The sequence below is a fragment of the Primulina eburnea genome, chromosome 2, assembly GCF_022965805.1.
Source record: "Primulina eburnea isolate SZY01 chromosome 2, ASM2296580v1, whole genome shotgun sequence".
Classification (NCBI taxonomy): domain Eukaryota; kingdom Viridiplantae; phylum Streptophyta; class Magnoliopsida; order Lamiales; family Gesneriaceae; genus Primulina; species Primulina eburnea.
This window is the reverse complement of record NC_133102.1, coordinates 41485720-41512625: the sequence shown is the minus strand read 5'-3', so window position 1 is coordinate 41512625 and position 26906 is coordinate 41485720. Positions and strand designations below refer to the sequence as shown.

At 34.2% G+C, this 26906-nt stretch overlaps 3 protein-coding genes across 8 annotated transcripts; 1 reads left to right on the top strand and 2 right to left on the bottom strand.

Moving 5' to 3' along the window:
* Positions 1–2004: 2004 nt before the first annotated feature.
* LOC140824331 (uncharacterized) lies at positions 2005–8024 on the bottom strand. Its single transcript, XM_073185932.1, has 3 exons — positions 7910–8024; positions 2440–3234; positions 2005–2332 (listed from the first exon to the last, which is right to left on the bottom strand). The coding sequence occupies exons 1-3, from the start codon at positions 8022–8024 to the stop codon at positions 2304–2306; spliced, it is 939 nt and encodes a 312-aa protein (XP_073042033.1). The 3' UTR covers positions 2005–2303.
* Positions 8025–8920: 896 nt separating this feature from the next.
* Positions 8921–14301, bottom strand: LOC140823239 (NAD(H) kinase 1). Its single transcript, XM_073184475.1, has 11 exons — positions 13972–14301; positions 12619–12766; positions 12419–12538; positions 11455–11654; positions 11164–11277; positions 10919–11013; positions 10529–10635; positions 10237–10310; positions 9956–10034; positions 9504–9811; positions 8921–9401 (listed from the first exon to the last, which is right to left on the bottom strand). The coding sequence occupies exons 1-11, from the start codon at positions 14023–14025 to the stop codon at positions 9093–9095; spliced, it is 1608 nt and encodes a 535-aa protein (XP_073040576.1). The 5' UTR covers positions 14026–14301; the 3' UTR covers positions 8921–9092.
* Positions 14302–17062: 2761 nt separating this feature from the next.
* Positions 17063–23734, top strand: LOC140823238 (protein TRAUCO-like). 6 transcript variants are annotated; one of them, XR_012116167.1, is made up of 5 exons: positions 17063–18146; positions 20367–20457; positions 20529–20606; positions 21284–21371; positions 23285–23734. XR_012116167.1 is itself a non-coding variant. In XM_073184472.1 (4 exons), the coding sequence occupies exons 1-3, from the start codon at positions 17102–17104 to the stop codon at positions 21352–21354; spliced, it is 1356 nt and encodes a 451-aa protein (XP_073040573.1). In that variant the 5' UTR covers positions 17063–17101; the 3' UTR covers positions 21355–21371; positions 23285–23730. The 6 variants fall into 6 exon arrangements, 4 of the variants coding, with proteins under 4 accessions (XP_073040573.1, XP_073040571.1, XP_073040574.1 ...); XR_012116166.1 differs by having other exon boundaries at positions 23270–23734; XM_073184472.1 differs by having other exon boundaries at positions 20367–20606; positions 23285–23730.
* Positions 23735–26906: the final 3172 nt, after the last annotated feature.

The following is a 26906-nucleotide window of genomic DNA, read 5'->3' as shown; positions in this document are numbered from 1 at the left end:
TGGGTTGCTTAAATATCTGCCCAACACTCCAACAATGTACACAATATCTGGACGCGTACAAACTTGAGCATACATAAGACTTCCTACAGCCGAAGCATAGGGAATCTTTTGCATTTCTTGAATCTCGAGGCTTCCTTTAGGGCACTGTTTAAGGCTAAACTTATCTCCTTTAGCAACAAGGGTATTACCTGGCTTACAATCTTGCATGCCAAATCTGTTAAGTACCTTATCGATATAGCTCTTTTGCGATAATCCAAGAATACCTCGAGAACGATCTCGATGTATTTGGATTCCTAGTACAAAGGAGGCGTTACCAAGATCTTTCATTTCAAAATGTCTAGAGAGAAATTTCTTGGTATCGTTCAACATGCCTATATCGTTTGTGGCAAGCAAAATGTCATCCACATATAAGACCAGAAATATATGTTTACTCCCACTGAACTTATGATACACACAATCATCTACTACATTTACCTCAAAACCAAATGAGATAATTACTTGATGAAACTTGTGGTACCATTGACGAGAAGCTTGCTTTAACCCATAGATGGACTTCTTAAGTTTGCAAACCATATTCTTTGGATTTCCCAATACAAAGTGTTCTGGTTGCACCATATAGATTGTTTCCTCAATGTCACCATTGAGAAAAGCTGTCTTGACATCCATCTGATGAAGTTCCATATCAAAGTGTGCAACAAGTGCCATGATTGTCCTAAAAGAGTCCTTCGATGAAACTGGAGAGAATGTCTCTTTAAAGTCAATCCCATACTTTTGAGTATAGCCTTTAGTTACAAGACGTGCTTTGTACCTTTCCACATTACCTTTTGAATCCCGTTTGGTTTTGAAGATCCACTTACAACCAATGGGTTTCACACCTTCTGGTAATGGGACAAGTTCCCAAACTTTATTGTCTTGCATTGACTTATACTCTTCACTCATTGCTTCGGCCCACTTTTGAGAATTTGAATCTTGCATGGCTTGACGAACGTTGATTGGATCATTCTCCGCCATACCATCATTTTCCTCATGTTCTTGGAGTAGCACTATGTAATCATCCGGAATAGCGCTCTTCCTTTCTCTAGTGGATCTCCGTAAGTTCCCGTCTCAAATATATTCTTTACTTTGGGATCATAAAATTTATAGCCCCTTGATAGCTCAAAATACCCAATAAAGTAGCTACTGACTGTTCTGGAGTCCAGTTTCTTTTCATATGGTCGATATGGTCTAGCCTCAGCTGGACATCCCCAAATATGAAAATGTTTTAGACTTGGCTTTCGCCCTGTCCAAAGCTCATAAGGTGTTTTAATAGCTGCTTTAGTTTATACTCTATTTAGAATGTAAGTTGTTGTTTTTAATGCTTCTCCCCAGAGTGACTCTGGTAATGTTGAATGATTGATCATACTCCTTACCATATCCTTAAGAGTCCTATTTCGTCGTTCAGCTACACCATTCATGCTTGGTGAGCCTGGCATGGTGTACTGCGGGACGATTCCATATTCCTCTAGGTATTGAGCAAAAGGTCCTGGACGTTGTTCCCCTGAACCGTCATTTCTCCGTAATATTCACCACCACGATCAGATTTGACTTTCTTAATTCTTTTGTCGAGTTGATTCTCGACTTCAGTCTTAAATGACTTGAAAACGTCCAATGTCTGTGATTTTTCATGGATAAGAAATAAGTATGCATATCTAGAGTAATCATCAATGAATGATACAAAATATTGTTGACCATTCCAAGAAGGTGTTGGAAATGGTCCACAAATATCTGTATGTATCAATTCCAATACCTCAGTAGCTCTATATGCACCATCTTTCTTTCTTTTGGTCTGTTTGCCTTTGATGCATCCAACACAATTGTTTAAGTCTGTAAAATCAATGGAGTTCAAAATTCCATCTGATACAAGTCGTTCAACTCTATTTCTAGAGATGTGTCCTAATCGCTTGTGCCATAATGCACCAGAGTTTTCATTATTAAATTTACGCTTAGTACCACGTGATTCCACATTTAGGGTTTCAAAATAAGAAGCATTTGTTTCAAGCATATATAGATTGTCATAATCTATAAGTGAACCAGTTCCAACAACATTAGAGTTAATAGATAACCTAAACATATTGTTTCCAAATGAACAACAATATCCTAATTTGTCCAAACTAGAAACAGAAATTAAATTCCGTCTAAACGACGGTACAACAAAAGTATCTATTAAATCCAAATAATAATCAGTACTTAATAACAATCTAAAATGCCCTATTGCTTCCACTTCGACCGACTTGCCATCACCTACATAAATGCATCTTTCAGCATCATTTGGCTTTCGGCAGCTCAGGCAACCCTGCATTGAAACACTTATATTAGCAGTAGCACCGGAATCTAACCACCAAGTGTTTCTTGGTACTGAAGCTAAATTTACTTCAGAACATACCAAACTTGAAAATGTACCTTTCTTTGCACGCCATGCATGGTACTTAGGACAATCTTTCTTGACATGATCATCCTTATCACAGAAGAAACAACCTTTCTTGTCCTTATCTTGCTTGTTCTTCTTTGCATTTGGACCTTTAATAGCCTCATTCATTCTTTTCTTGCCCTTATCTTTAGAGGTACTTGCATAATGTGCACTTTCAGTCTTGTCTTGCTTCAATCGCTCTTCCTCTTGAACACAATAAGAAATGAGCTCATTAAGAGACCATTTCTCCTTTTGACAGTTATAACTTATCTTGAACTGACTAAATTGATTTGGAAGAGAAATCAGCACTAAATGAACAAGCATGTCTTCCGACAATTCAAGATTGAGTGCCTTCAACTGCGATGCAAGGTGGGACATTTCCATGATATATTCTCGGATATTTCCCTTGCCTTTATACTTCATGGAAATCAAGCTCTTCAGAATCGTGCTTGTTTCCGCCTTATCGCTTTTGGCAAAGCGCTTCTCAATCGCATCGAGATAATCCTTAGCTTTGGTGACACTGTCGGACACCGCACCTCTAAAAGCCTCAGGTATGCCGCGTTTGATGATCATAAGACTCATGCGGTTAGAGCGATCCCACCTCTCACATATAGACCTCTGTTCAGAAGAACTAGAATCCATAAGAGCGGCAGGTTGCTCTGTCCTGATCGCAAGATCTAGATCCATGCAGCCAAGAACAATAAGAATGTTCTCCTTCCAATCCTTAAAATTTGTCCCATTAAGGATCGGCACTGAACTTAGATTAGCAGATATAGTAGCAACTTTTGCTGAGAAGAGAACATAAAAATAATAACATAAATAACATGCTCATCTCAAAGAAATTAAAATAAATGGCAAATCCCATCTCAAGATACCTAGTGCAATATCAATATTAAAATCTTTGGACAATAATATTATATGCAAGTGGTACTCTTGTTGCAATAATCAAACATTAACAATATTGTATGACAAACAAGAAATCTATCTTTGGATAGATTTATTATTTTCACAAAAATAAACAACTAAAACCTTATAATTGTTACATGTTTATTATTACAAGCAAATGAATCATTTTGTCAAGTATAAATCTTCCTTTGGGTCGATCAACACTCACATAAATATACTCATTTGCACTTTATTTAAAATCTTTATAATATCCTAATATCTCAAATAAAAAAAATTTAAATAATAGCGGTCACTTTGGCGACATATAATTTAAATTTAATTTAATTTGAAATATTAGATATACAATTATAGTAAATCACTTTGGTGACATATAATTGAAACTTAATTTAATCCGAAATATTAAATATCAAAGAATTATGATATTCAACCGAACAAAAATTTTAATCAAATATCATGAAATAGTTACACAAATGATGGAACAATACATTCTAACCAATTTGTGACAAATAAGGGCGGTTATCACAAAACCATAATCTGAATCACCCACCGATCGATTCAATTTCATTTTGAAGGAAAACAAAATTTTAATCACAACGTTTCAATATGTATTTTGAAGGAAAACAAAATTTTAATCACAATGTCATTAACGGAATCCAAACAAAAATTTGATCAGATAATCATGTCATTAACCGTTTCAATATGTATTTAGAAGAAAACAAAAAATATTGCCATCGAAAAGAAAAACAAGTTCTAGAATGATGACACATATGATAGATTATTAAACTATCATGCCCCAACAGAATCCATGAAAAACAACCAGGACCGATTCAATCAATCATTTGGAGGAAAAATAATAATAATACATTTGTCTCCACCGATTATTCCCTTAATAATTATGCATCAATCCTCTTCACCCAATAGATTGACCAATCAACATAATTTTGGAAAGAAGGAAAAAAAGAAAAAAAATGATCCGAGAGTCCATGATTACGCCAAAACAAAAAATTGTCATCGCATGATCGGCGAAAAAATAATCAGATTAATTGTAATAGAAAGTATAATTGAAATTTCCAGAATTCGGTTATATACCTCGGTGGAATTCATAAACTTAAATATATACACCGAAGCAAAACCAAATCAATAAAACAAGAGCTATATAATTTCTTAAGAATTTGAAATAGAGGGCTCTGATACCAATTGAAGAAATCAATTGGGTTTCATATCTCAACACACAATTTCCAAATTCTATTCAATTCTCAAGAAACAACATTTATATTAATCATAATTGCGGAAGCGTACCGGAATCCATGAGTTTGCAGTCAATTTTCGGTGATGATCTTCAATCTTGCAGTTTCTTCCAAAAAACCCAAGAGTTCTGTTGATGGGAAACAGAACGATACATTGTTCTGCAAAATTGGGACCATAACTCATTTTATAATTAAACAAACTTCGCTATTTCTAATTTGGTCCCTCAACAAACCAGAAATATCATATATGGTATCCACACTTAAATATCATGACATTTAAGTCCTCAAGTCAATTCTTATTCCAAATTAGACCACATAAGTTTATGACTTATTTAATTGATGACATATAAACATTTATAATTACATTTATGGCCCCAAAATTCTAACAAATTTAACTAAGAAATAGAATTATGGGGAAAAAGGAACTAAGAAGAAATTCATTGGAGAGTTTTTGAAGCAAAGAGTGACTGAGTGAGGGATTGGGGCTTGAAGTGAAGAGAGAAATGAGAGTTTTGCATGAAAAACGAAAGTTCTTATTCTTGAATCTTTTTTTTTTCTGCAATTTGGTCATTTGTTTTGAAATGTTTGTCGTTTTTTTCCAAAGGAATCAATTACATCACACTAAACATATCCACATCTCATTGAAAAATAATTAAAATTTTTAAAACAAATAACAGAGTAAATTTGAAATTCGATAACATAGAATACTAAAATGGCAAAAGACAAACAATATAATCAGATTTGCAATTTTTCCTTGATATTAATGTCGCTATCGAAGGATTGATAGATCCCTACTAGTTTATTAGCACAATGCATTATCAATAGAACTAGGCCAAGATCCTTAGGGTGGGGTGAAGCCAACACAAGAATCTGTTGGAAATTTATAGAGTCTTCGGAACTATTCCGGCTATAAAAATTATTTTGATCAGATCAGAAGCACAGCGGAAGCGATTACATAATTTCATAAATTATAATCAAACATATGAATATAAATTAATGATGAATTTAAATAAAATTAGTTTCTAGAAAAACTAACCTTTTTGTAGTCAAGGACGTTTAACCAGAATATCAAAATATGGGGGGCTTGAACTTGACCGAAGAAAATCATTTGAAGTTTTTGATAGTTGTTCATTGTTTGTTTGGATGAAGTAATCATTAATGATTCTTTTTGACATTTTGATTCACCTATAAATAAAAAATCTATAAACGTCATTTTATTTCACCTCAAAAAATACTCTTCATTTAAATTAAAAGTTGATAAAAAAAAACAATTTTTTTCTATCTTTTGAGTAACCAAACATCAAAGGTACTAAAAAAATAATTCATGGTGATAGGATTCCATAAAAGCATACAATTAATTTATTGCAAGTTATTAATCTTGAATCCAGAATAGACCAAACCCAAATTCAAAAACACTAGAAACTACAAGAATCTTGAGGAAAACACAAACCAATGAACCCCAAGGAGAATAGTGCTTAATTAAAGAGATACGCGGCAGCAGAAAATTGGCTTAATTACATAGTTTTTCTTGCAGCGTGGCATACAACCCTCGCGTTAAGATATCACAACATCAAACTGAATATGAAAGAAAAGACTTCAAGTAGTTAGTCTGACTTTGATAATCTAGTTTTTGGAAATCCTAGAGGTGGCCTTTATGTCTCGAGTTTGCAGACAGGGGTTGAAATATACTCTCTCTTTCCAAATTCATGACACTGGGATTCGAATTTCCAACTTTTTTCTTAGAAGCTACAAGAATCTAAACTCGAAAATCTTTGCTGGGCTTGAGCCCAGCCCAGCCCACACTATGGCTAAGCCCTTGTTTGTAGTTTTTCTTTCTTTTTGTGAATCCGAGATCGGTAAAAACCACAGCCTTCCAGTACAATCTTTTCTATCGATACGGTAGCGTGTAGACACTCAGAAATATACAAACTTAGAAATCAGATTTTATTATTCTCTCAGAGAATATATCATTCTCGATATATTTTCATCAAATGAAAATATATATATAAATGACTTTTCTTCAAGTTTTTTTTTCTCTTTTACATTGCATGTATTGTTCTATATATATAATTGAAACCGTGGCAAATTGATTGTTATAAAAAACAATTTTTATACGTATGTTTCAATCATACAATTGATTGCCTTGACAATGAAAACAATTTTCACATGTAAGTTTATCAAATTTGACTTTTCTTTATATATATATATATATATATATATATATATATATATATTTAAATCAATTGTCTCTCGTTTCTGAAAAAAAATTGTATATGTCCATTTATAATATTATTACGATAATTAAATTCATAATTATCTCATAATTATAATTTAAATATAATTAATAACTCATATTAAATTATATTTATATCTAAGCCTTTGATGATATGGAAACAAATTTCCATTATCTCGATTGATTTCTAAATTGCATTTCTTATTCGTCATTAATTTGAAAAGCGTACTGGGGACCATGGACTCATAATTAGAAGCTCCAATAAATTAGATAAATAATTAAACTCTTTATCCTCATTTACCATTAATTCACTAGTAAGTGGTTCAATTTATAATTCAATTATGAATTAATTGGGCCCACACTCAGTTCTAGAATTAACAAATGAGAGAATTATCTTTCTGCTTCTCGCAAAAAATAATGGATTCCATGTCTGTGAATTCATATTCCCAGCCATTAATTTCAAATGTAAATCTAAAATGCAAGTATTGAGAATGCATAATTGCAAACTTTAAACAAGCAAATCAAGAATCACATTGAAATGAACAGGAATCTATAATCACTTCAGGATTCAGATTTATTCATATATGATCATCTTTGTGATTTAACTTAAATTTCATAGTAACGGAATTTATTATGAAATGTTTAATTAAACCGGTCCTAGTCCTACATTATCTCATTATATATAAATGTCCCCATCTAGATGTCTCTACATCGACAGTCCGGATAAGACGGTCACATTCTTAATGTTCATGGGTCACATTAGTGATGCTTTGATTAAATATCCCATAATTTAATTAATTTCATCACGGACTTAATTTAAGTTTATTATCCATACTTTTAATCCTCTTGTATATATAACTTTTATATATACTAAAATCATGGTTACATCCAATAAACTAGGGATTTTTCTATGATATTTGAGTATGTTCAATAATAAATGTCGCTTCTATTAATTATATAAAAACATAGTCTAATTACAATGCTTTTAAGACACTATTTCCAACAGAATCATGTTACAAAAGTGCCAATACAATTCAGAAGTAAAACGAAAGTTTCTAGTACGTCCATTCTACTTACTTACATGCATAAGCCTCGAGTATTTGTATCTAGCTAGCATATATTTCTTGAGAAGCACAGTGCTATCTCTGTCAAGCACAGTGAAATTTTTTTCCCTTTTTTTCCCCTTTTCCATTGAATCTTGTATTCATTCCATTTTATCCTTTTGCTATTGTAAATAATCTTGAATGGGTTTGTAATTTAAACTTTTCATCATAATAATAATATTTGAATCACTACCATCTTCTTAATCGTATAAATCACAAGAGCACCTATATTGGGATGTTAAATGAACATTATTTAACACCTCATCTTTGTTGTGAGTGGGCATTATAGGAGAGAAAATAAAAAATTCAAAAAAAAAAATTTAACGTCTAGTTAAGAGCTAATTTGAAATCCTTTCTATAAATACACACCAATGTGCACACATATTTTCTCAACATGTATTTTCTCACAGATGACAGAGGTTCATCCTATCATACATGAATGTCTATGTCAAGATATTAAGTCGATATGAAATATCTAAATTATTTACTTAACGTGTATTTTCTAGTATTATTGTATTTTCCGAGTTATTGTACTTTTTAATTATGGTATTTCTCATTTCCATTAATGTGATTTTCAATTATTATCAACTTTACAACATTGTCATTGTAAAATAATCATTGGAAACTAGCCGTTGCAAAGTAACCGTTGAAACATCTAGAAAATGATTTAAATATTGTAAAACATTTATATTTAATATGAAAATTTTTTAAGATGATTGAGTAGACTGTGTGACCTATAAATAATGAGTTTTAATGTTAAAAATATGTGGGTAAAATGGATATGTTTTTATAATAAGTATATGACAGTGAACTCCACGATTTTTGATGAATTGATAAGTCTTATAACATCCACCATTGCGGATGCCCAAATATATATCCTAATTTTAAATTTATGTGTTAATATTGGATTTGTAATCATTAAAGTTTTAATTTTAGTATCTTAAATATTATAAACTTTGAAACAATAACTTCAAAAAATAAGTAATTTATTTTGAAACAAGAAGATATTAATTTTTTATTAGAATAAACTTTTCTTTATGACATGAATTCTCGCTCCTTGCATAGTGCACAACTACTGGGAATCACTCCCCTGAGTGTAATCAGAATCTTAACCTGTGGGACAAATATCCTTGAAAACAAACCTAATACGAGCTTTTTCACGAATCACGAGGACCGTCGAAAGATTGAGTCTTCCTCAGATTCCAGTGAAGCCCGTCGTGGATGCTACGTAAGAAATCGTTAGTTGAATCAACCTGACATGCTGTGGGGACAGGCCATGGTGCCATGCTGCAAACAAGCGCATCCCCAGGGGCCAACTGTTTCCGGTCCTTTCCATCAAAGGATACCCAGGCATGACTTCTGCTGTTGAAAGGGACGACCACTCTGATCGTCACATGCTCTGGTAATATTAGAGGCCGGAAGGATAATGAGTGGGGGCATATCGGTGTGAACAGAATCCCGGGAACCTGTATGTCATCGGATTTTGTTCCGGTATTAGCAACTGTATAAGAGAACACTAACGGATATGGTCAGAGTTGATAAAAGATTAAACGTTGAAAAGCACATACCTGAGGATGGACCATCGATCCTCCAGCAGCCAGGGAATATGCTGTGCTCCCAGACGTAGTAGACAATATAAGACCGTCCCCTTGTACGCAGGTGACAAACGAGTTGTCGCAATAGCATTCAAGATTTGTAAGGAATGAAGAAATACCACGGTCAATAGTAACTTCATTCAAGACGAGCATGGGACCTTCATTCTCAAATTCACTTTTGGCTGCATCTCGAATGATATGGCACTGCAACCGATGTCTCAATGTGATACCGATAGGACCACTGAGGATGGAGTTCAGATATTCTCGGTAGTGTTCGCTATCTGATTGTGTTAAAGATCATTTGACAGTCCAGAGAATATCATTTTCAACGGACAATAGATCATCCTCACAAGAAATGATAAAGGATCGTGATGTAAAAAACTAAGAATGAAAACAAGAAACCGTATCGAGAAGATTGAGGATACAAAATGGGGTCATGAAACCGAGAGAACCCAAAGAGAATGGCACAATTGGAGGAACGGGGCCTTTGAACACAGATGCAGCCTGGAAAAAAATAAAATGGTATGCGGTCATTTCCAACGTAGCTAGCTCAAATTTTCAAAGAAAAGTCCATTGGTGGCCTAAGTTAAGAGGAAAACTTCATCAACCATGGACATGGAGAAGCAAAATTCAATTTGGAAAAGGTAGAAACAAAATGTTTCACGATTCCTTAAACACCGAGTATACCATAGAGCATCACACATACCCAAAGGACGGTTCCATCCCCGCCTAGAGTTACAACGAGGTCGACCTTTGTGTGCAAGAGTAGCATCTCCTTGTCTGTGGAAAAAAAGCATGGAACGGTGTTCACAGATGCAAACAAACACATGAATCGACAACAGGTACAAAGCATCAATCTATTATCCAGTTTACCAAGATGAAGTCATACTACATGAATGAAAACTGAAAAGTTTAGGGAAAAGAGGATATCACGTATTTAGTATTATTAACGAAGAAAAAAAAACACGACCACGTCATATTAAATCATTTAGTATTACCATCAAGCCAGGTCTGTACAAAGCCATAGTATGATGATTCTGCCAAAAGCTCATTCTTTACTCGTGGCTCCACGAATATATTTAGTTTTTTCTGCTCCTTCAACCATCTGGGAAAGAGAATACATCTTAAATGGTAATTAATATTAAGATTATGGGTACAATGCAGAGACAAGATTGAAATAAATGCGGAATAAATCCCACTGGGAATTTTTTCTGATCATCTTTAAGTTTAAAGATGCCTTAATGGTTTCAAGAAGTTTAAGACTTGTCACATTTTATCTCACAGTGGCTAGTAAGTCGGAAGTTTTAACAAAATTTAGGGTAAAGTTACAAGTAACATAAATGACGGAAATACATAATGTAAGAACCAGACATCTTAAAGCATCTTACCTGACCATTTCAAAACAGAGAATTTGTACAGAAGTTGAATTTGGCTTGGTCAATATAAGCACAGTCTGAGGGGGGGATTCCCACTTCAAGGAAATCTGAAACAAGATAATTTTACTCGCAGATTGATACTTAAATTTAAAAACTTTCGTAAATAAAAATATTTATGATAGGGAATTACAAGCAATGAGTGATCAATCAAAATGATGCAAGACGATATTTGATAAACACTAGTACAATAGTTATACCTGTTTGCTGCTACGTTCCGCAGTTGTAATATTACCCTTTTCAAAAGAGACAATGTCATGTTTGTGGCGATCACCTTTTTCGCCATTGCAGCACCATGCTAGCCTAAACGATGCCTGTCTCCATAAAATCAATATGTCAAATCTTGTTCTATCATTTCTTTTTATTTTTTTTTCTCTTTGGTATATTGTTACCCATGAGATATGAAAGAAGAAAATTAATGCAGGTAAATCTAAAATATTAAAGAGCATAAGTCAATAATCATATGACGGGGCTAAGAAACGATATCACACCTTCCTCATCATCTTAGCGTGCACCAAGGGAGAGTCAGAATCAGATTCACCATCTCGAAGAACTTCATTAGCACATATATCATCCTTCCCATTGCACAATTCACATTTTTCACTGTTCTCATCAAACAACATGATTTGGTCAAGCGAGTTTCCAGCTTTCTGCACATTAAACTCACTGCATTGCCCTCTTGATGACAGCTCTGCAAAGCAGGCAAGAACATTATATCTTGCGAAATCCTGGGAAACTTTAAATTATAGACTAACCTCCATTGCAGAGTGGAACACAACAAAAAACAGAAAGCAATTACCAAATCAATATCAAGGAAAACAGAAGCAAATTTTAGTATGCAATATTTCACGGTTGACAAAAGATGCAAACTAATACCAGGTTAGATTATCCTCGTGTCATAGCCAAAAATCTACCAGGAATACTACAGTCTCGCAAAAGTATCCATTGCTAGTTTTAACAAACTAAACATGCCAAAAATGGGGAATCTGTTTCCCTGTTAGTTGGAACTTTCAAGACAGAGAATGGAAAAGAAATAGAATAATGGGACGACATAAAAATAAAACCATCAGTGTTTATAATCCTTGACTGACGCAGTTTCTTTTTTAGACCCCATTTCGTAGTCATTATATCTCAAACCAAGCATAGATCGGTTGATCAGTTTCATCAAAACTGAGCTGGAAATCACAAACGGATATAATTCATTTTGCCTGTCTTTTAAACCTTCAACGTGATATTGGTTTGCAAGTCAACCTAAACATTAGCTCAAAAAATGACCAGAAACATCAACAAATATCAACTCACAAATTCAAGAAGTAATCATCATTAACTTTGAGCTATCATTAAGGAAAAATAATCGACGTGCAAAATATGTGCATCTTGGATAAAATTCCATTTTCTAAACAAGTGATGCTATATGTAATCAACTTTACTATATACACACAAGTTGGTTATAACCTCTTTGCTCCAACAGCAAGTTACGTGCCCTCTCCAGTTCATATTTGCGCTTCCATTCAGCAGCCTCAGCTTGTGCAGAAGCCTTCCCTTCAGTAACTCTTCTTAGTGCCTTCGCTACAGCTAAGATCGCAGGTCAAATCAAATGTTTTGTGTTAAGATATGGCATAACTTCAAATGGTTAAGTACTACAAAAGACACACTTCTTAAAGCCTCTGAAAATTCAAAGAGATGATCATCAATTCCATCAAGGAGCGGCTGTTGGACAAGCTCATGAATGGCCTTCTCAGAGTTCAATAGAGGGGGAGAATAATCAAAACCATTTTCCACTGGTGACACACCGGAATTGCCCTGTTCAGAAGAAATCATGTTAGCCTTCAGAATTTCTTCTAGTGTTCTGAGAAAACTAGAGCAACACTCAAACGAACGTGATCCAACAACATGCAGCCGTAATTGAGACAACTGAAGCAAGTGATTTTGTAATATGCCTCTGTCTAAAAACTGGTATAAAAAATGGAACTTATCCATGGTATAAGCCGTAAGCCACTACATCATCTTTATTTACTTCATACAGAGCACTCTAAGAAACAACTGGATCCATACAATAATTCACTGGATAGGATCTCTTCAATTCAAGAATAAAAGCAGTCCTCGTATATGATGAGTTTCCTCCCAGGTACTCTTGATAAAGTATGTTGCTTCTAAGTGAGATTTATTATGTTACATTCTTCTGTCTTTGATAACACATGTGATTATACTCAAGAGAATTGCAAAAGGCTTGAATATGATGCATGATCAGAGTTTCCCAAATACTTTCCCATTAATTATTTACTTCCAATTGGGATTTTTTATTATGTTTTTAAGCCTATGACCATACATGTGATCATACTCAAGAAAATAAGCAAGCTAAGTATCACAAAGCACGTTGGAGTCTGGTCTAAAAAAATTTATGCTTACCATTTAGTTGCAAGTTGAAAATCAAGGAACGGAATTTTAAAATATTAAAATCGATTAAAAATTAAAATAAAAAAAAGTCCCCATTTATCCCAGCAGTCAGCACACACCAATTTGGTCCAACATATGTAAGCACGACCAGTACTGGCCTTCATCCTCGCCAATCAACAAAGTAATTAAACAGCAGACAGTCAATTACTGGCACAAATCCTCATCAATCCATATTCAGTAACATCACTAGAAACTTAAAGATAATTAGCTACCGGCACCCAATCTCAGCCATTCAGGAAGACAAGAAATCTGTTATAAGTAAAGGTTGAGCATGATCAGTACTGGCCCTCACACCCTTCGGTCAAGAATCCAAGAAAACAATCAAACACCGGGTAAGCATAACCAGTACAGACCCTCATGCTCGACAACCAAGAAAACAATTAAACAGCAATAATAATAGGCCGCTGTCACGCATCGTCACCAATCAAGAATACAAGAAATCAAGAAACTCTTTCGGCACCAAGAAAATGAATATCGGGTAGAATTCTTAACCCCCGAAAACCAATCATTACGTTCAAAAGCAAAAAAAAGGGGGAAAAGAAAACTCGTACGTTGGAGGTAAAGGAGTTGCTTGGAGACATGGGACCCTCCTCCCCCTTATACATGAGTTCCCGTGTACAAACACACACAGCAGACAGTTAAAGAGAACAAGCCGGCGATCGAATACTGTCGAAGAATCTGCAGAGAGAACACCGATTAAATGGGAGTCAAATAAAGGGTTTTAGCAAGCAGGCGTGTTCAGTCATGCGCATTTATTTATGATGGTGGTAGTTAGGAATTGGAGGAAGTTCATGGTGGGACCATCTACACGACGCGTGGTTCGGACATGGAAAACACAAGAGCTCTGAGTCGGGAAGGAGACTTCCATGTTCTATACCGTAGGGCTTTGAAAATGTCAAAAATTCATTTTTTTTAAATTTCCTCCTTTTTTTTTTCTTTTATAAAAAAAATCTTGAGAATTGAAAGCTTAAATTCAAACATAATAAAATATATTCGAACTCGTGTTCAATATCGAAAAAATTTAATGGAGCTCGAGTTCGGCTCAAATTCGACGATTTCAAATATGATAATATGTTTTTCGATCCGACTTTATTCGTTTCCACGTCTATTAAACCTTGTTCCAGATTTTAGATTGAAAATTAATTCAAACCTATATTATACATCAAACAATAATACTTATCATAATTTACGACACTTCTGCTATATATCAAGTATGAATGATTAAACTAAGAGTGAGTCTCATGTGAGACCGTCTCACGGGTCATAATCCGTGAGACGGGTCAATCCTACTCATATTCACAATAAAAAGTAATACTCTTAGCATAAAAAGTAATACTTTTTCATGGGTGACCCAAATAAGAGATCTGTCTCACAAATATGACCCGTGAGACCGTCTCACACAAGTTTTTGCCTTAAACTAATCAATTTTTATACATTGTTTGGTGCAATAAATGTATCTGACAGTAGAGTCGTGATGTTCGGACGGTTGTTTATGTTAAAAGATATGAGTTATATCGTTTATACTAGTTAATTTTTTTGTAAAATAAAAAATGTTTAGTCCTACAATTAGTATCAAAGTAAAATTAAAATATTCAATTCTCATGTATTGCCAGAAGCACAATTATGTAGAGGTAGATTGTCCAGATGCTATAGTTGTCCTTATAAGAAAAATGATATATTTTTTGTGGACAAAAACTTGTGTGAGACGGTCTCACGGGTCGTATTTGTGAGACAGATATCTTATTTGGGTCATCCATGAAAAATTATTATTTTTTATGCTAAGAGTATTACTTTTTATTGTGAATATCCGTAAGGTTGATCCGTCTCACATATTAAGATCCATGATACGGTCTCATATAAGACTTACTATTTTTTGTGAATCGAAAAGTATTTGAAACTACATACATGAAACATGTAATTCACAAAATATGATCCATCGTTATTAAAACCCATGTTTTATGCACGCGTTAGTACAATGTGTAATTTACAAAATGAGTGGGTCTCATGTGAGACCGTCTCACGGATTTTAATCTGTGAGACGGGTTAACCATACCCATATTCATAATAAAAAGTGATACTCTTAGCATAGAAAATAATAATTTTTCATGGATAACCCAAATAAGAGATCCGTCTCACAAATACGACCCGTGAGACCGTCTCACACAAATTTTTGCCAACCAAAATAAGAAACATGTGATTTACAAACATGACCAATCGTTATTAATACTAGTGTCTTACCTTCAAAAAAAAAATACTAGTGTCTTGAAAAACATGATTTATCAAATTATTATATATATGTAACCATATAGTGTTCCCAAAAAAGAAAAATATAGAAAAATGAAATTTATTTTATATGTATGCATTGTGTATTTTATTTTTAATATTTATTGCTTCCCAATTATATAATCCACGTTTTTCGTTTATCTCAAATATATAGTTCGATTTCCATATTTGATAAAATATTTTACTCATTTACCCCTATTTAATGTGCATAAATATATCCACTTTGTTTTTATAATATCATTAAATAAGAATGTATTAGAAATCATGTCAGTATAATTTGTTTTCTCATTAATATTATTAATTTATGTAAAAAAATAAAATAAATTTTATAATTGAGAATGATGGATCATCCGTTATGTAACGTACCTAACTCTTCGGACTTTTCTTGGGCTGCTTTTGGTCAATTCTTCGATGAATTGACTTACCTACCAAGTAAGAACAAAAAAACAAAAAAAAAAATTAAAAAAGGAGAGGAAAATTAAAGTACTTCGTCAACTCTGACTAAAAAATGTTTATAATTTACTTCCGTTATATATATATATATATATATATATATATATATATATATATATAACATTATTTGAATTCATTTTTGTTCTAGTATTCTCCACGGATTATTCATCTTCCACGATGTTTTATCATGGATTGTGAGTCAACTTCCTTATTCGAACGCTTTCTCGGACCAACTGCAATTCTCGTGGACTTCAGCATTTGAGCTTTCATATCTGATGGTCTTTCTGTTGTTCAACTTTCGTATATTTCATGTGCAACGATGTGATTAATTATTTATCGTATACATTTTTTATTTAATCCATGTAATATATGTTATTATTATAATATTAAAGTTGGATCTGACAAAGAGAAAAATAATGTAATGATCAAATTTTTAAAATCCCCAAAATGCTCGTATTTCTTATAACAATACCTTAATATATTCGATCGTTTATCTAATAGAATGACCGCAACTATCATTGCTTACTCAAAAGGCAAAAATTTGTTTGAGACAATCTCACGAGTCGTATTTTGTAGACAAATCTCTTATTTAAGTCATCTATAAAAAAATATTACTTTTTATGTTAAGAGTATTATTTTTTATTGTGAATATCGATAGGATTGACCCGTGTCACAGATAAAGATTCGTGAGACCACCTACTCTACTCAAAATATTTTGTTGGGAATAAAATCAAATTTAAATATTTTTCAATTTTTTAAATTAATAAATAAGATTTAAAAGTTTAATATCATATATACATATCGTATGTGAATGAAGTAGTAATAAAGTGTAAACAATTCATGGGCTTATTTTGGGCCTTGTTGCATTCTAAAGCCCATATCGAATTTTGGCCCCAATGAATTTTATTTCACCTGGTTTTCTTTCAACGCCTCTTAACATCTACAATGGAGTCCATTCAAACACCACCCACGGCCACCGTGAACGGCGGCGACACCGATAATACAGTTTTCACTATCTCAGGCACCAAGGCCGAGAGGGAAACCGGCACTGATCACGGTAATGGGGCCAAGGAAGAGCTGGAACACGCAGCCTCCGAGGAGATCTCCTCTGATGAGACTTCCAACTATGGAACTCCGAGTTTGAACCCAGAAACGGATGCCGGAGAAGAAGATGAAGAAGAAGACGAGGAGGGAGAAGAAGAGGAGCACAATACGAAGCAGCAAAAGCAGATTTCTGAATTGCCGAAAGGCGGTTCTTTGGAAGCCAGAATTGCTCTAATGCTCCCAAGCGCTGATACGACGAATACGCCGTTGCCTCTCCCGAACGGGAAGCCCGCACATGCCGTGAAGAAGCCCAAGAAGAAGAGCAAGGACGTGTGGACCACCACGTCCAGGAAGGGGAAGAAAAAGACCAAGCATGTCTCTAACAATTGCCATAATTCCAAGAAGGCAGCAAACGTTGGCCCCTCGGCCGAGGGTAAAGTTTTAATCACACCAATTCCAAGATTTCCCGACAAAGACGACGACAGCCCAGACTTGAAATTATGTCTTTCAAAGGTGTACAAGGCAGAAAAGGTTGAACTCAGTGAAGATAGATTAAGTGTGGGAAGCACTAAGGGGTATAGAATGGTGAGAGCTACTCGAGGTGTGAGTGAAGGTGCATGGTATTTTGAAATAAAAGTGGTGCATTTGGGAGAGACAGGGCATACGAGGTTGGGGTGGTCGACAGATAAAGGCGACTTGCAGGCACCAGTAGGATACGATGGGAATAGTTTCGGGTATAGAGATGTTGATGGCAGTAAAGTGCACAAGGCTTTGAGGGAGAAGTATGGGGAGGAAGGATATAAAGAAGGTGATGTTATCGGGTTTTACATTAATGTACCAGATGGAGGGTCTTACGCTCCCGATCCTCAGCGAATGGTTTGGTACAAGGGGCAGCGCTATGTCTGTGCTCCTGATGCCAAAGATGATTCCCCCAAAGTTGTTCCTGGTGAGTACATATCTGTTCTTTATAATGTAGATTGTTTCAATGCATATCGTTGTTCTAGATCATTGCTAGTGTAAACTTGATGTTAACCTTTATTTGACCGTTGTTTGTGTGCTATATATTTGATAAAGCATAATTTGGATGCTGTGTGTTTTGTAAGTGTCAATGAAGAAATTGTCTTGGATGAATATACTTCTGATCGGAATCTCTGGAGAGATCTCTTAGTCTTAGGAGAGGTTTGAATGCTCGCACCCTATTTGTTTGATTGGTTTAAGGAAGCTTACTTATCTTATGGTTTAATGGCCTTACCTGTCTTTGGTTTAATTTATCTGGTGGGAAATAATTTTTTTACTCAAAACATACACATTTTCACACATATACACACACCATAGGGGGAGTCTTTACCATTTGCCATTATTCTTTTGGTATCCATCTTCAACAGTGCCCAAAACAGTGATTAGAAGTGAGAACTCAACAGATAACTTTCTGGAAACACCAAATGTAGTAGTGTACACTAGAGAATCTTGAATCCAAATAAAAATACAATACAAATGAAGCTCAGAAATCCAGTCAAAAAGAAACAGCAAGAAGCAATAAAAAGATGAATAAGATTAGTATATAAAATTCCCACAATTTTTTTTGTAGGAGTTCCCAATGTCTACTTTTCTGATCAATATGATCACTTTGGTCTATGGTCGAAACTTTGTATTACGTTTTGAATAGACACTATTTTTCAGTCTAGACTGAGTATTGTTCTATTTGTCTACAAGATTTTTTGCTTTCATCTAAAAAAAGGAAGAAGAAGAAGTTGGGCAACCAATCTACTAGGCAAGAGCCCTCTCTTTCTCCTAAGGAGGTCCGTATTCAGTGGTATGCATGTAGTCCACGACAATAAATAAGCAAAAAATATGCATTTTCCTATTCTAATATTAAACCAAAGGATTGACAAATAAAAGTGCTAATGCTATAACCAATCCATTAATTGTTGAAGCTTCCATAAAAGCTAGATTAAGCCACTCACTGGACTTAGAGGAATGGATTAACCGGTTTGTCATTCAATCAACAAATTAATTTGGGTCATTTTATTGTATTGTTTTAAAGTTGGTCAATCAAGTTCATTGAAGGTTGTGTTGGATTGGTTTCTATCATGGGAAGTTTTTTCGGATGAGAAGAAGAAACTTGGTAATGTAATTTGAAAGTTTTATATGGTAGCTGATGGATAGTGGGTAATGGTTGATGGTATATTATAATTATTTGAAAAGGTTAAGGAAATTGAATAGGTTGAGGAAAGGGAATGATTGATTAAATATTCCAGGGGGAAAATAATGGTTGGATAAATGCAATGATTTGTAGTTGGAGATGCTGGTAGGAATTTTGAAATAAAAAAATGACATGAATTTAAGTTTTAAAAGAACAGAAAGTGAGAAACACAACTTGATGTACCCTATAGTTATAGTGTTCTAGCTCTCTATACAATTCTAGATATTAGGCTTTTTCATGCATGGTGTTAACTTCTTTGGTTTTTTTGTTCCAGTTTTATTTTAGGTCGCGTGTAAGAAAACCAAGGTTTGGTTTGATTGTTTTACTCGCGTTGCTTAATTGTTTGTCTGTTAAGATTTTGAGTAAGAAACTATAGTTTATTGGCAATAAGAAAAAGTCCTAATTTTCAGGTTGATGCGATCTCTTCATTTTTTCTTGAACAAACAAGTTAAGTTGTGGGTGCAATATATTTGAATTTGGAAATGAAATACTCCAGATGGAATATAAAATCATGTGAAGAGGTAGCGAAAAGTTGTTTCAATCTTTTCATAGCTTTCGAACCTGATTATCTTGTCTGTGAAAGGTAAAAAAACGGTAGGTCTATTTGGTAGTTAAAATGCCAACTGAACTAGCTATGCGACAGATGTATGTTAGCACCTTGATCGCCATTTTTAATTTCCATCAGGCTTGTAATGACTGTTTATTTGTGGAATGTTTCCAAATCTGAATGCAGAGGCAGAAATGATTTTTTATGGTGAAGGGATGGTGGTTGAACAATTAAGTACTATATCTCAAAATGCGAGATTCTTTATCATGCATGGTTGCTTTATATGTTTTGGATTGTTTCTACATTGACTTACAAGTTACCTTCTTTGAATTTTAATTCTTCGACATGTAATTAATTGTAGGTAATTAATCTACCATTGAGTTATTCATGAGACCCTTTTTTTTGGTGTCGTGCAGGAAGTGAGATGTCTTTTTTCAAAAATGGAGTATGCCAAGGGGTTGCTTTCAATAATCTTTTTGGTGGTCACTACTACCCTGCTGCTTCAATGTACACTCTTCCGAACCAACCGAATTGTGTCGTGAAGTTCAATTTTGGTCCTGATTTTGAATGTTTTCCAGAAGACTTTGGTGGACAACCTGCTCCAAGGCCCATGATCGAAGTTCCTTATCAAAGTTACAATGGCAGAGTTGAGAACGGTGTGTTCAATGAGAAGAAAGAGTAGCTATAAATTTCGGTTGCTTATATTTATCAGTTTCATAGGAACCAGCATTTCTTTAAATTTGAAATATGAACAGTCACCTAGTTGGAAACTTGACTTTTCTTGGAAGCACGGCTTGCCATTTCACGATGACCAGTTAGCTGTAGATTGCTATAATTAAAAGAGAGGAAACAACATAGATTTCAATTTTAAAGAGGAAAGTATTTATTTATATGTCAAAAAGATTCTTATCCATCTTGTAAAACACAAGGGTCAATTTCTTCCTTTTTTGGCAACAACAATTTATTGAAATCTAATGCTTCTGCAATCATTTTTTCAAGTTTTTCTTCGTGACCCATTTTCAATATTATCTCAAACGATGGTGGTTTCTACCAATGCCATGACTGGATCTCATTTCTCTTTCTTGTGGATAACTCATGTTAGCAATCTTACTAATTCTTGTTTCATTAGTATAACTTGGGAAGCGAAACTTACTGGAAAGTGTAAACAAAAGCTCGATGAAATATTATTTACAAGTCACTGCATACACCATCTAGTCCATCTTAGCTATAAGCTCTTGAGTTTGTTTCTCTGTTTTCCTTAGCAAAGATTATCAAAGGAAGCCTATTTCTATGATTTCTACGTGATGGAAAGTTAATTTGTTGGTGGTGACAGGTGGTAGTAGTCCATGGAAAATTTCAAGAATTTGCCCAATGTTCAACGTGGTAAAGGCAGTCAAAGATTGAGCAGTATGTATTCTCAGGTTTGTCATGTTCCACTTCTAAAAAGTTCTAGGCCCTTTTTATGTCTCTTGTTCTATATTATCATTATGCTAATGGTGTCTTGAAAAGATTGGAAACATGGCTGAGAGTGTGTTTGAAAGAGAGGCAATGTTTGCTCTTGTTCTCTATGCTTGGTGGGGATGTGGGATAATTGCGTTTACTTCTCTGGGGTATGTCATAATTACATGAAAATCAAACTATATTTAAATATTACTTATATGTCATTCTGAAAAAGAACAACAAATAAATCCGACGACTTCTACAATTACAAGTACCCTCCAGGTCTATTTATTCTCATTATTAACCCAATTTTGTCCAAATACCAAGAATTAGATGAGGGAATTTGAGTGTTTTAAGGATTTGCAATGAAATACGTCGGTATTCGGAAGATCGATAACCGAAACCTTCGAACTGGATATTGAAGAAGTCCTCTTATATCGTTTGATTAACTTCCGGAACAGTTTTGGGAAAATGAAATGCATGTTTGGTTTCGTTTTGGAAAAACTAATATCAAACAGGTTATAAATGATCTGATAAAATTGTTCTAAGTGGGGTGTATTCAATTCAGAGTTTTGATGACTTTTAATGACTTTTTTAAATGATAGACTTTTATGGATTTGATAAATTTTTATTGACTTTTATGGAATCTCACAGATTTATGTGGATTTATGTAGACTTTTTTGCAAGATTTTTATAGACTTTTGTAGATTTTTTTTTATAGAATTTTATAAATTTTGTACTTAACTATAACATGTGATTTTTTATTAATTTCTTTGAACCAATAATTAATTGACATATATAACATAGTCAATTTGAAATTATTTTTAATATTTATATTAATAAATAAATTTACTTATTTAAAAGTTAAATCGTTTAATCCTTACATGTATATATATGTGGGTTTATATGCATGTTTGTAAATTTTTTAAAATACATCAATTGAACCAAATACAATTTTTTACAATTTGTAGTTGTACCTTAGGCTTTAATGTTTGTATGTCAATGAATTCCATGGAGTTATTAAAAGTCCATGGAAAATTTGAATACCTATAGAATTTTATAGAGTTTATAAAAGTCAATGTTGAATACCACTTGACTTTTTAAAACTCCATGAAAGTCTATTTTGAATACCACAAGACTTCTATAGAGTATGCAAAAGTCTTGATTGAATACCTCTAGATTTTTAAAATCTACAAAAGTCAATAAATTTCCCACGTTGAATACACCCCACTTACTTTTTTTTTTTGGACTTTCACAGGGAGGTCTGGTGGAATTAGGTCTAGATTATATATATATAATAAGAGACTAAAATTGGAAAATAATGATAAGAATTTAATGAAAAGTAATGGTTATGCTAGGAGATGTAAAAGGGGGAAATTCTTTGATTTTTGTTCATATTTTAGAGATAGAGATTATTTTCGAAGATTAAAAAAACATCGCAAATATTTTTTGAAATATTTAATTTTGTCTTACTATATTGCTGGAATTTGGAAATGTTTCATTGTTTCTGTATTTGTTGCCAGTTATTTTGTTTTCACTTTTTAGTCATTTGTTATATAGATAATTGATTGTTATTTGGTCGATTCTTTATAATAATAATAAAAAAAAATAGATTGAATTTAAAAATCTTGAATTGGATTAAACTTTATGGATTATAATGAGTGAATTGGATTTTAAAAACTTAATTTAAAAACCTATCACAAACTTATAGGTACTGCATAGGAAATGGTGGTCAGTGTTTAGTGTGTGAGAAATGAGATGTCATCTTATTATCCTAAGAATGCATGTAAGAGTGAATATTTATCGATGCACACGATTAGCGTCTATGATGCTAAAGCGGTTTGTGTTGTTCTCCTTTGATTTGCCTGCAAATTCATAGCGATTTGTCCCGCAGGATGCGAGTTCAAGTTCATCGACTGTGTCCCGTGATCCACCCTCACTCATCGACGGGAAACTAAAGTAAGACGAGGGCTGGTAAAGAAACTGAACTTACTACTCTTGTAGATAACAATATGGTACCTCCACAAATTCCTCCTTCTGTGCACTGTGTGAGCAGCTAATAGCTTCATCCCAAAGGGACGAAATGCACCAAACATCAAACCACTACCCAGAGGGTTTCAGTCGAGGGAACTACTGGGCTTGGGGAGTCGCCGCCTGCATCCTCGTCGATGAGATCCATCGCCCTCCATTTCCGCATTCGCTGTGTGTCCTGATGTTTAACTTTCTTCTTCTTTTGTTTTTCTTTTCTTTTTTGAGCTAATTTAGTGCTTGTGTATGATTTTTAGCTTAAAAAATAAGTTTGGTTTGTTTTTTAAATCCAAATTCCTAGTTCATATTTGAGTTATTTATTTATCAAACAATATCTACTTCTGATTTCGTTTATCACTTTTGTTTTCAAATATTATATATTTCTCCACTTCTTCATACTTAATAAATTTAATAGCTTCCATATAAAAATTTAAAATAAAAATGTATATAAACATAATGTTCAAAAAACTATAAAATACTATAGTAACTTTTGAATAATCAAAATCATCGTAACACCAGTTTTAGATTAATATATATAAACATAATGTTAAAAAACTATACTATAAAATATGCTCATATGAACCTAATTCAATTGTCAGATTATAACTAAATTTTTTAAAGGTAAAAACTTGTATGAGACGGTTTCACGGGTCGTATTTGTAAGATGGATCTTTTATTTGGATCATCCATGAAAAAAGTATTACTTTTTATGCTAAGAGTATTACTTTTTATTGTGAATATGGTAGGGTTGATCCGTCTCACAGATTAAGATCCGTGAGACGGTCTCACATGAGACTCACTCTTTTTTAAGAGTAGGTCTCTTTTGAGACGATCTAACGAATCTTTATCTGTGAGACGGGTTAATCTTACTTATATTCACAATAAAAAATAATATTATTAATAAAAAAAATAATATTTTTTCATTGATGATCCAAATAAAATATTCGTCTCAAAAAATATAATCTGTGAGATCGTCTCATATAAATTTTTACTATTTTTTAGTCAACATACCAAATTGACCCGACCCTTGAGTGGAATAGGATGGGGAGAATTAACGTTTGCCCCCTCGTTCAGCATTTTGTTTGTCCCTATGTATAGAGACAAGCCCACGCTACATAATTCAAAGACACAGAAACCAACAAAATTAATTTAATAATTATTAAATTATATCCCGTACGAGTACATAATCATTAATGATTAAATTGCGAGTATAAATTCATTAATGACACCATATTAACCCCCGTTGCCATTCCTTTAAACTTAAAGTAAAAGTAATATCTTCGTTCGTAGATTATTGTGTTAGTCCTAAAATATATATAATAAATATTAAAAAATAACGATAACGGATTCATCATCATAAAAACAATATTGATGATGTCCTACAAAGGCTCTAGTCATCCTTGAATTCGGGCAGGAACAGAGGACCAAAAGCAGGACCAGATTTCAAGTTGTTTTCGAGAATTTGAATAGAGCTCGGATATCATCAGTTAGCTAGTGTTCAGGTCACCTGGTCATGATTCATCTACTAGGCATGAGTCCTCTCACCCGACCAGGGTTCATCTAGCCTATCCAAGGTCCATCTCGCCCCGCGAAGGTCGTATAGCCCAGCCATGATTCATCTAGCTCGGCCAGGGTTTATCTAGCCCGACCAAGGTCCACCTAGCTCGTCCACGGTAATCTCTCCTGGCCAGGGCCCATCTAGCCCGACCAAGGTCCATCTCACCCGACCAGGGTTTATCTATCTCGGCCAGGGTTCACTGCCCAAACCAGGTTTAGGTCCAACCAGTATGGGTCACCATACATCATTAGCATGAAAATCAGTGTTCATGACAAGATCAGAACAGTATGGATCGTCGTGCTTATTGACAGAGGACAGGACATGAGAAGCCATCAGAGGACATGGCTTGGCATATGTATAATCATGAATAATGTCCGTACCCTATGATCGAAGTCATATTCTCCCATATAAATACCCAGGTTTGCTCATTTGGTAAAGATATAATGCATTCTACTGCATTCAATAAATTCTCTCTCTATTTAGTTAACTTTGTACTGAATTAAACGTCGGAGTGGCTACGCAGTAAACCCTTCTGACGCTCCACTGACATTTTCTTGTTGAGTGTGTGCAGATCGTGTGACTCGATCTTATTCTACCTCGTCAAAGATATAGGTCAGGCCCCACCTCACCTGGGCTCATCTTATTAGGTCAGATCAGGCTCATCCCACCAGGTCAGGATAGGACATGCCTGGCTACCCGAGCTCATTCCATCAGGCTAGTGAAGGTCAGGCTACCCGATCACATCCTACAGCCGAGGCTACCAGAGCTCATCTCTCCAGACCAGACCACCGGGGCTCGTCCCATCAGCCAGGCTAGCCTCGTCCCATCAGGCCATGCTAAGCCAGGTCATACTGATCCTATCAAGTCAAAAATATTCATATGGAAAGAACACTATTTATTCTCGGTAGATTGTCCACCAGCTCGCCCAATCTACACGGGCATCATCATTGACATCGTATGTGGGAAATCCGATTTATAGACTTAAGCGTCAGAGTTGTCACACCGGAAACCATTCTGGTGTCTCACCGACATTTTCTTGTTGAGTGTGTGCAGCTCATCATACCCGGGCTCATCAGACCCTGTCAAGGGTACTCCATACCAGACCACCGGAGCTCATCCCTCCAGACAAGACCACCCGAGCTCATCCCACCAAGCCAGGCTAAGCTAGGCTCGTCCCATCAGGCCATATCATACTGATCCTTATCAAGTCAAAAATCTTTACTGGAAAAGAACAACATTTATGCTCGGTAGATTATCCACTCAACTCATACAATCTACTCGGACATCATCAAGTATTGATATATACATATCTATATATATTCATATATTCATAGTATCAAATAAATATATCTCTTTTCTAGGTAGCATTTACTACCATCCATAATCAAAATTTTGAATTTCCCAACCAGCTCATCAATTTAATTAATTTAGATTTTCTACAAATCTAAAAATCTTGATGTTTATGTAAATCTTTTGAGTGATGCCATATACACAACAATATTTATATAACAATTTTTATATTGTAAAAAACTCAATTTATTAAAATATCATGAATATTTAATACAAAATCTCATTATATAATAATAAAATATCATGATATATAAGCAATCACTTAGTGGAAATGGAAGTGATAGGGGGAACCAAGAAATCACCTCTCGCGTGCAAAATTATAAAAGATCTCCTTTAAGATCAAACAATTCGATCGAATGTATGACTGTATGTGTGATAGCATATATTATACAAGGAATATCAATGAACCTATAGTTGATATAAATATCGTTGTATGATGTACCGGCTTTAACTTTAGCATTGTCTAGATTTTACACTTTCATTATATTATAAGGGTCTGTCTGAAGTGAAATATAAGATAATAATGTAGAGATAAATAATATTTTGTAATAATAAAATAAATAAAAAATGATAGTCAATA

What these genes read in the sequence shown, in the direction of transcription:
- LOC140824331 (XM_073185932.1), bottom strand. Translation starts at nt 8,024, where the DNA reads ATGGAAAAGGGGAAAAAAAGGGAAAAAAATTTCACTGTGCTTGACAGA. An exon ending in CTCGAGGCTTATGCATGTAA is followed by an intron (nt 3,235 to 7,909) that starts GTAAGTAGAATG and finishes TTCTCTTCTCAG; the next exon opens with CAAAAGTTGCTACTATATCT. An exon ending in TGCATGGCGTGCAAAGAAAG is followed by an intron (nt 2,333 to 2,439) that starts GTACATTTTCAA and finishes GTTTCAATGCAG; the next exon opens with GGTTGCCTGAGCTGCCGAAA.
- LOC140823239 (XM_073184475.1), bottom strand. Translation starts at nt 14,025, where the DNA reads ATGTATAAGGGGGAGGAGGGTCCCATGTCTCCAAGCAACTCCTTTACC. An exon ending in ACGCTAAGATGATGAGGAAG is followed by an intron (nt 11,278 to 11,454) that starts GTGTGATATCGT and finishes TTATGGAGACAG; the next exon opens with GCATCGTTTAGGCTAGCATG. An exon ending in GGGATGGAACCGTCCTTTGG is followed by an intron (nt 10,035 to 10,236) that starts GTATGTGTGATG and finishes ATTTTTTTCCAG; the next exon opens with GCTGCATCTGTGTTCAAAGG.
- LOC140823238 (XM_073184472.1), top strand. Translation starts at nt 17,102, where the DNA reads ATGGAGTCCATTCAAACACCACCCACGGCCACCGTGAACGGCGGCGAC. An exon ending in TTCCCCCAAAGTTGTTCCTG is followed by an intron (nt 18,147 to 20,366) that starts GTGAGTACATAT and finishes GGTGTCGTGCAG; the next exon opens with GAAGTGAGATGTCTTTTTTC. An exon ending in CAATGGCAGAGTTGAGAACG is followed by an intron (nt 20,607 to 21,283) that starts GTGTGTTCAATG and finishes TGGTGGTGACAG; the next exon opens with GTGGTAGTAGTCCATGGAAA.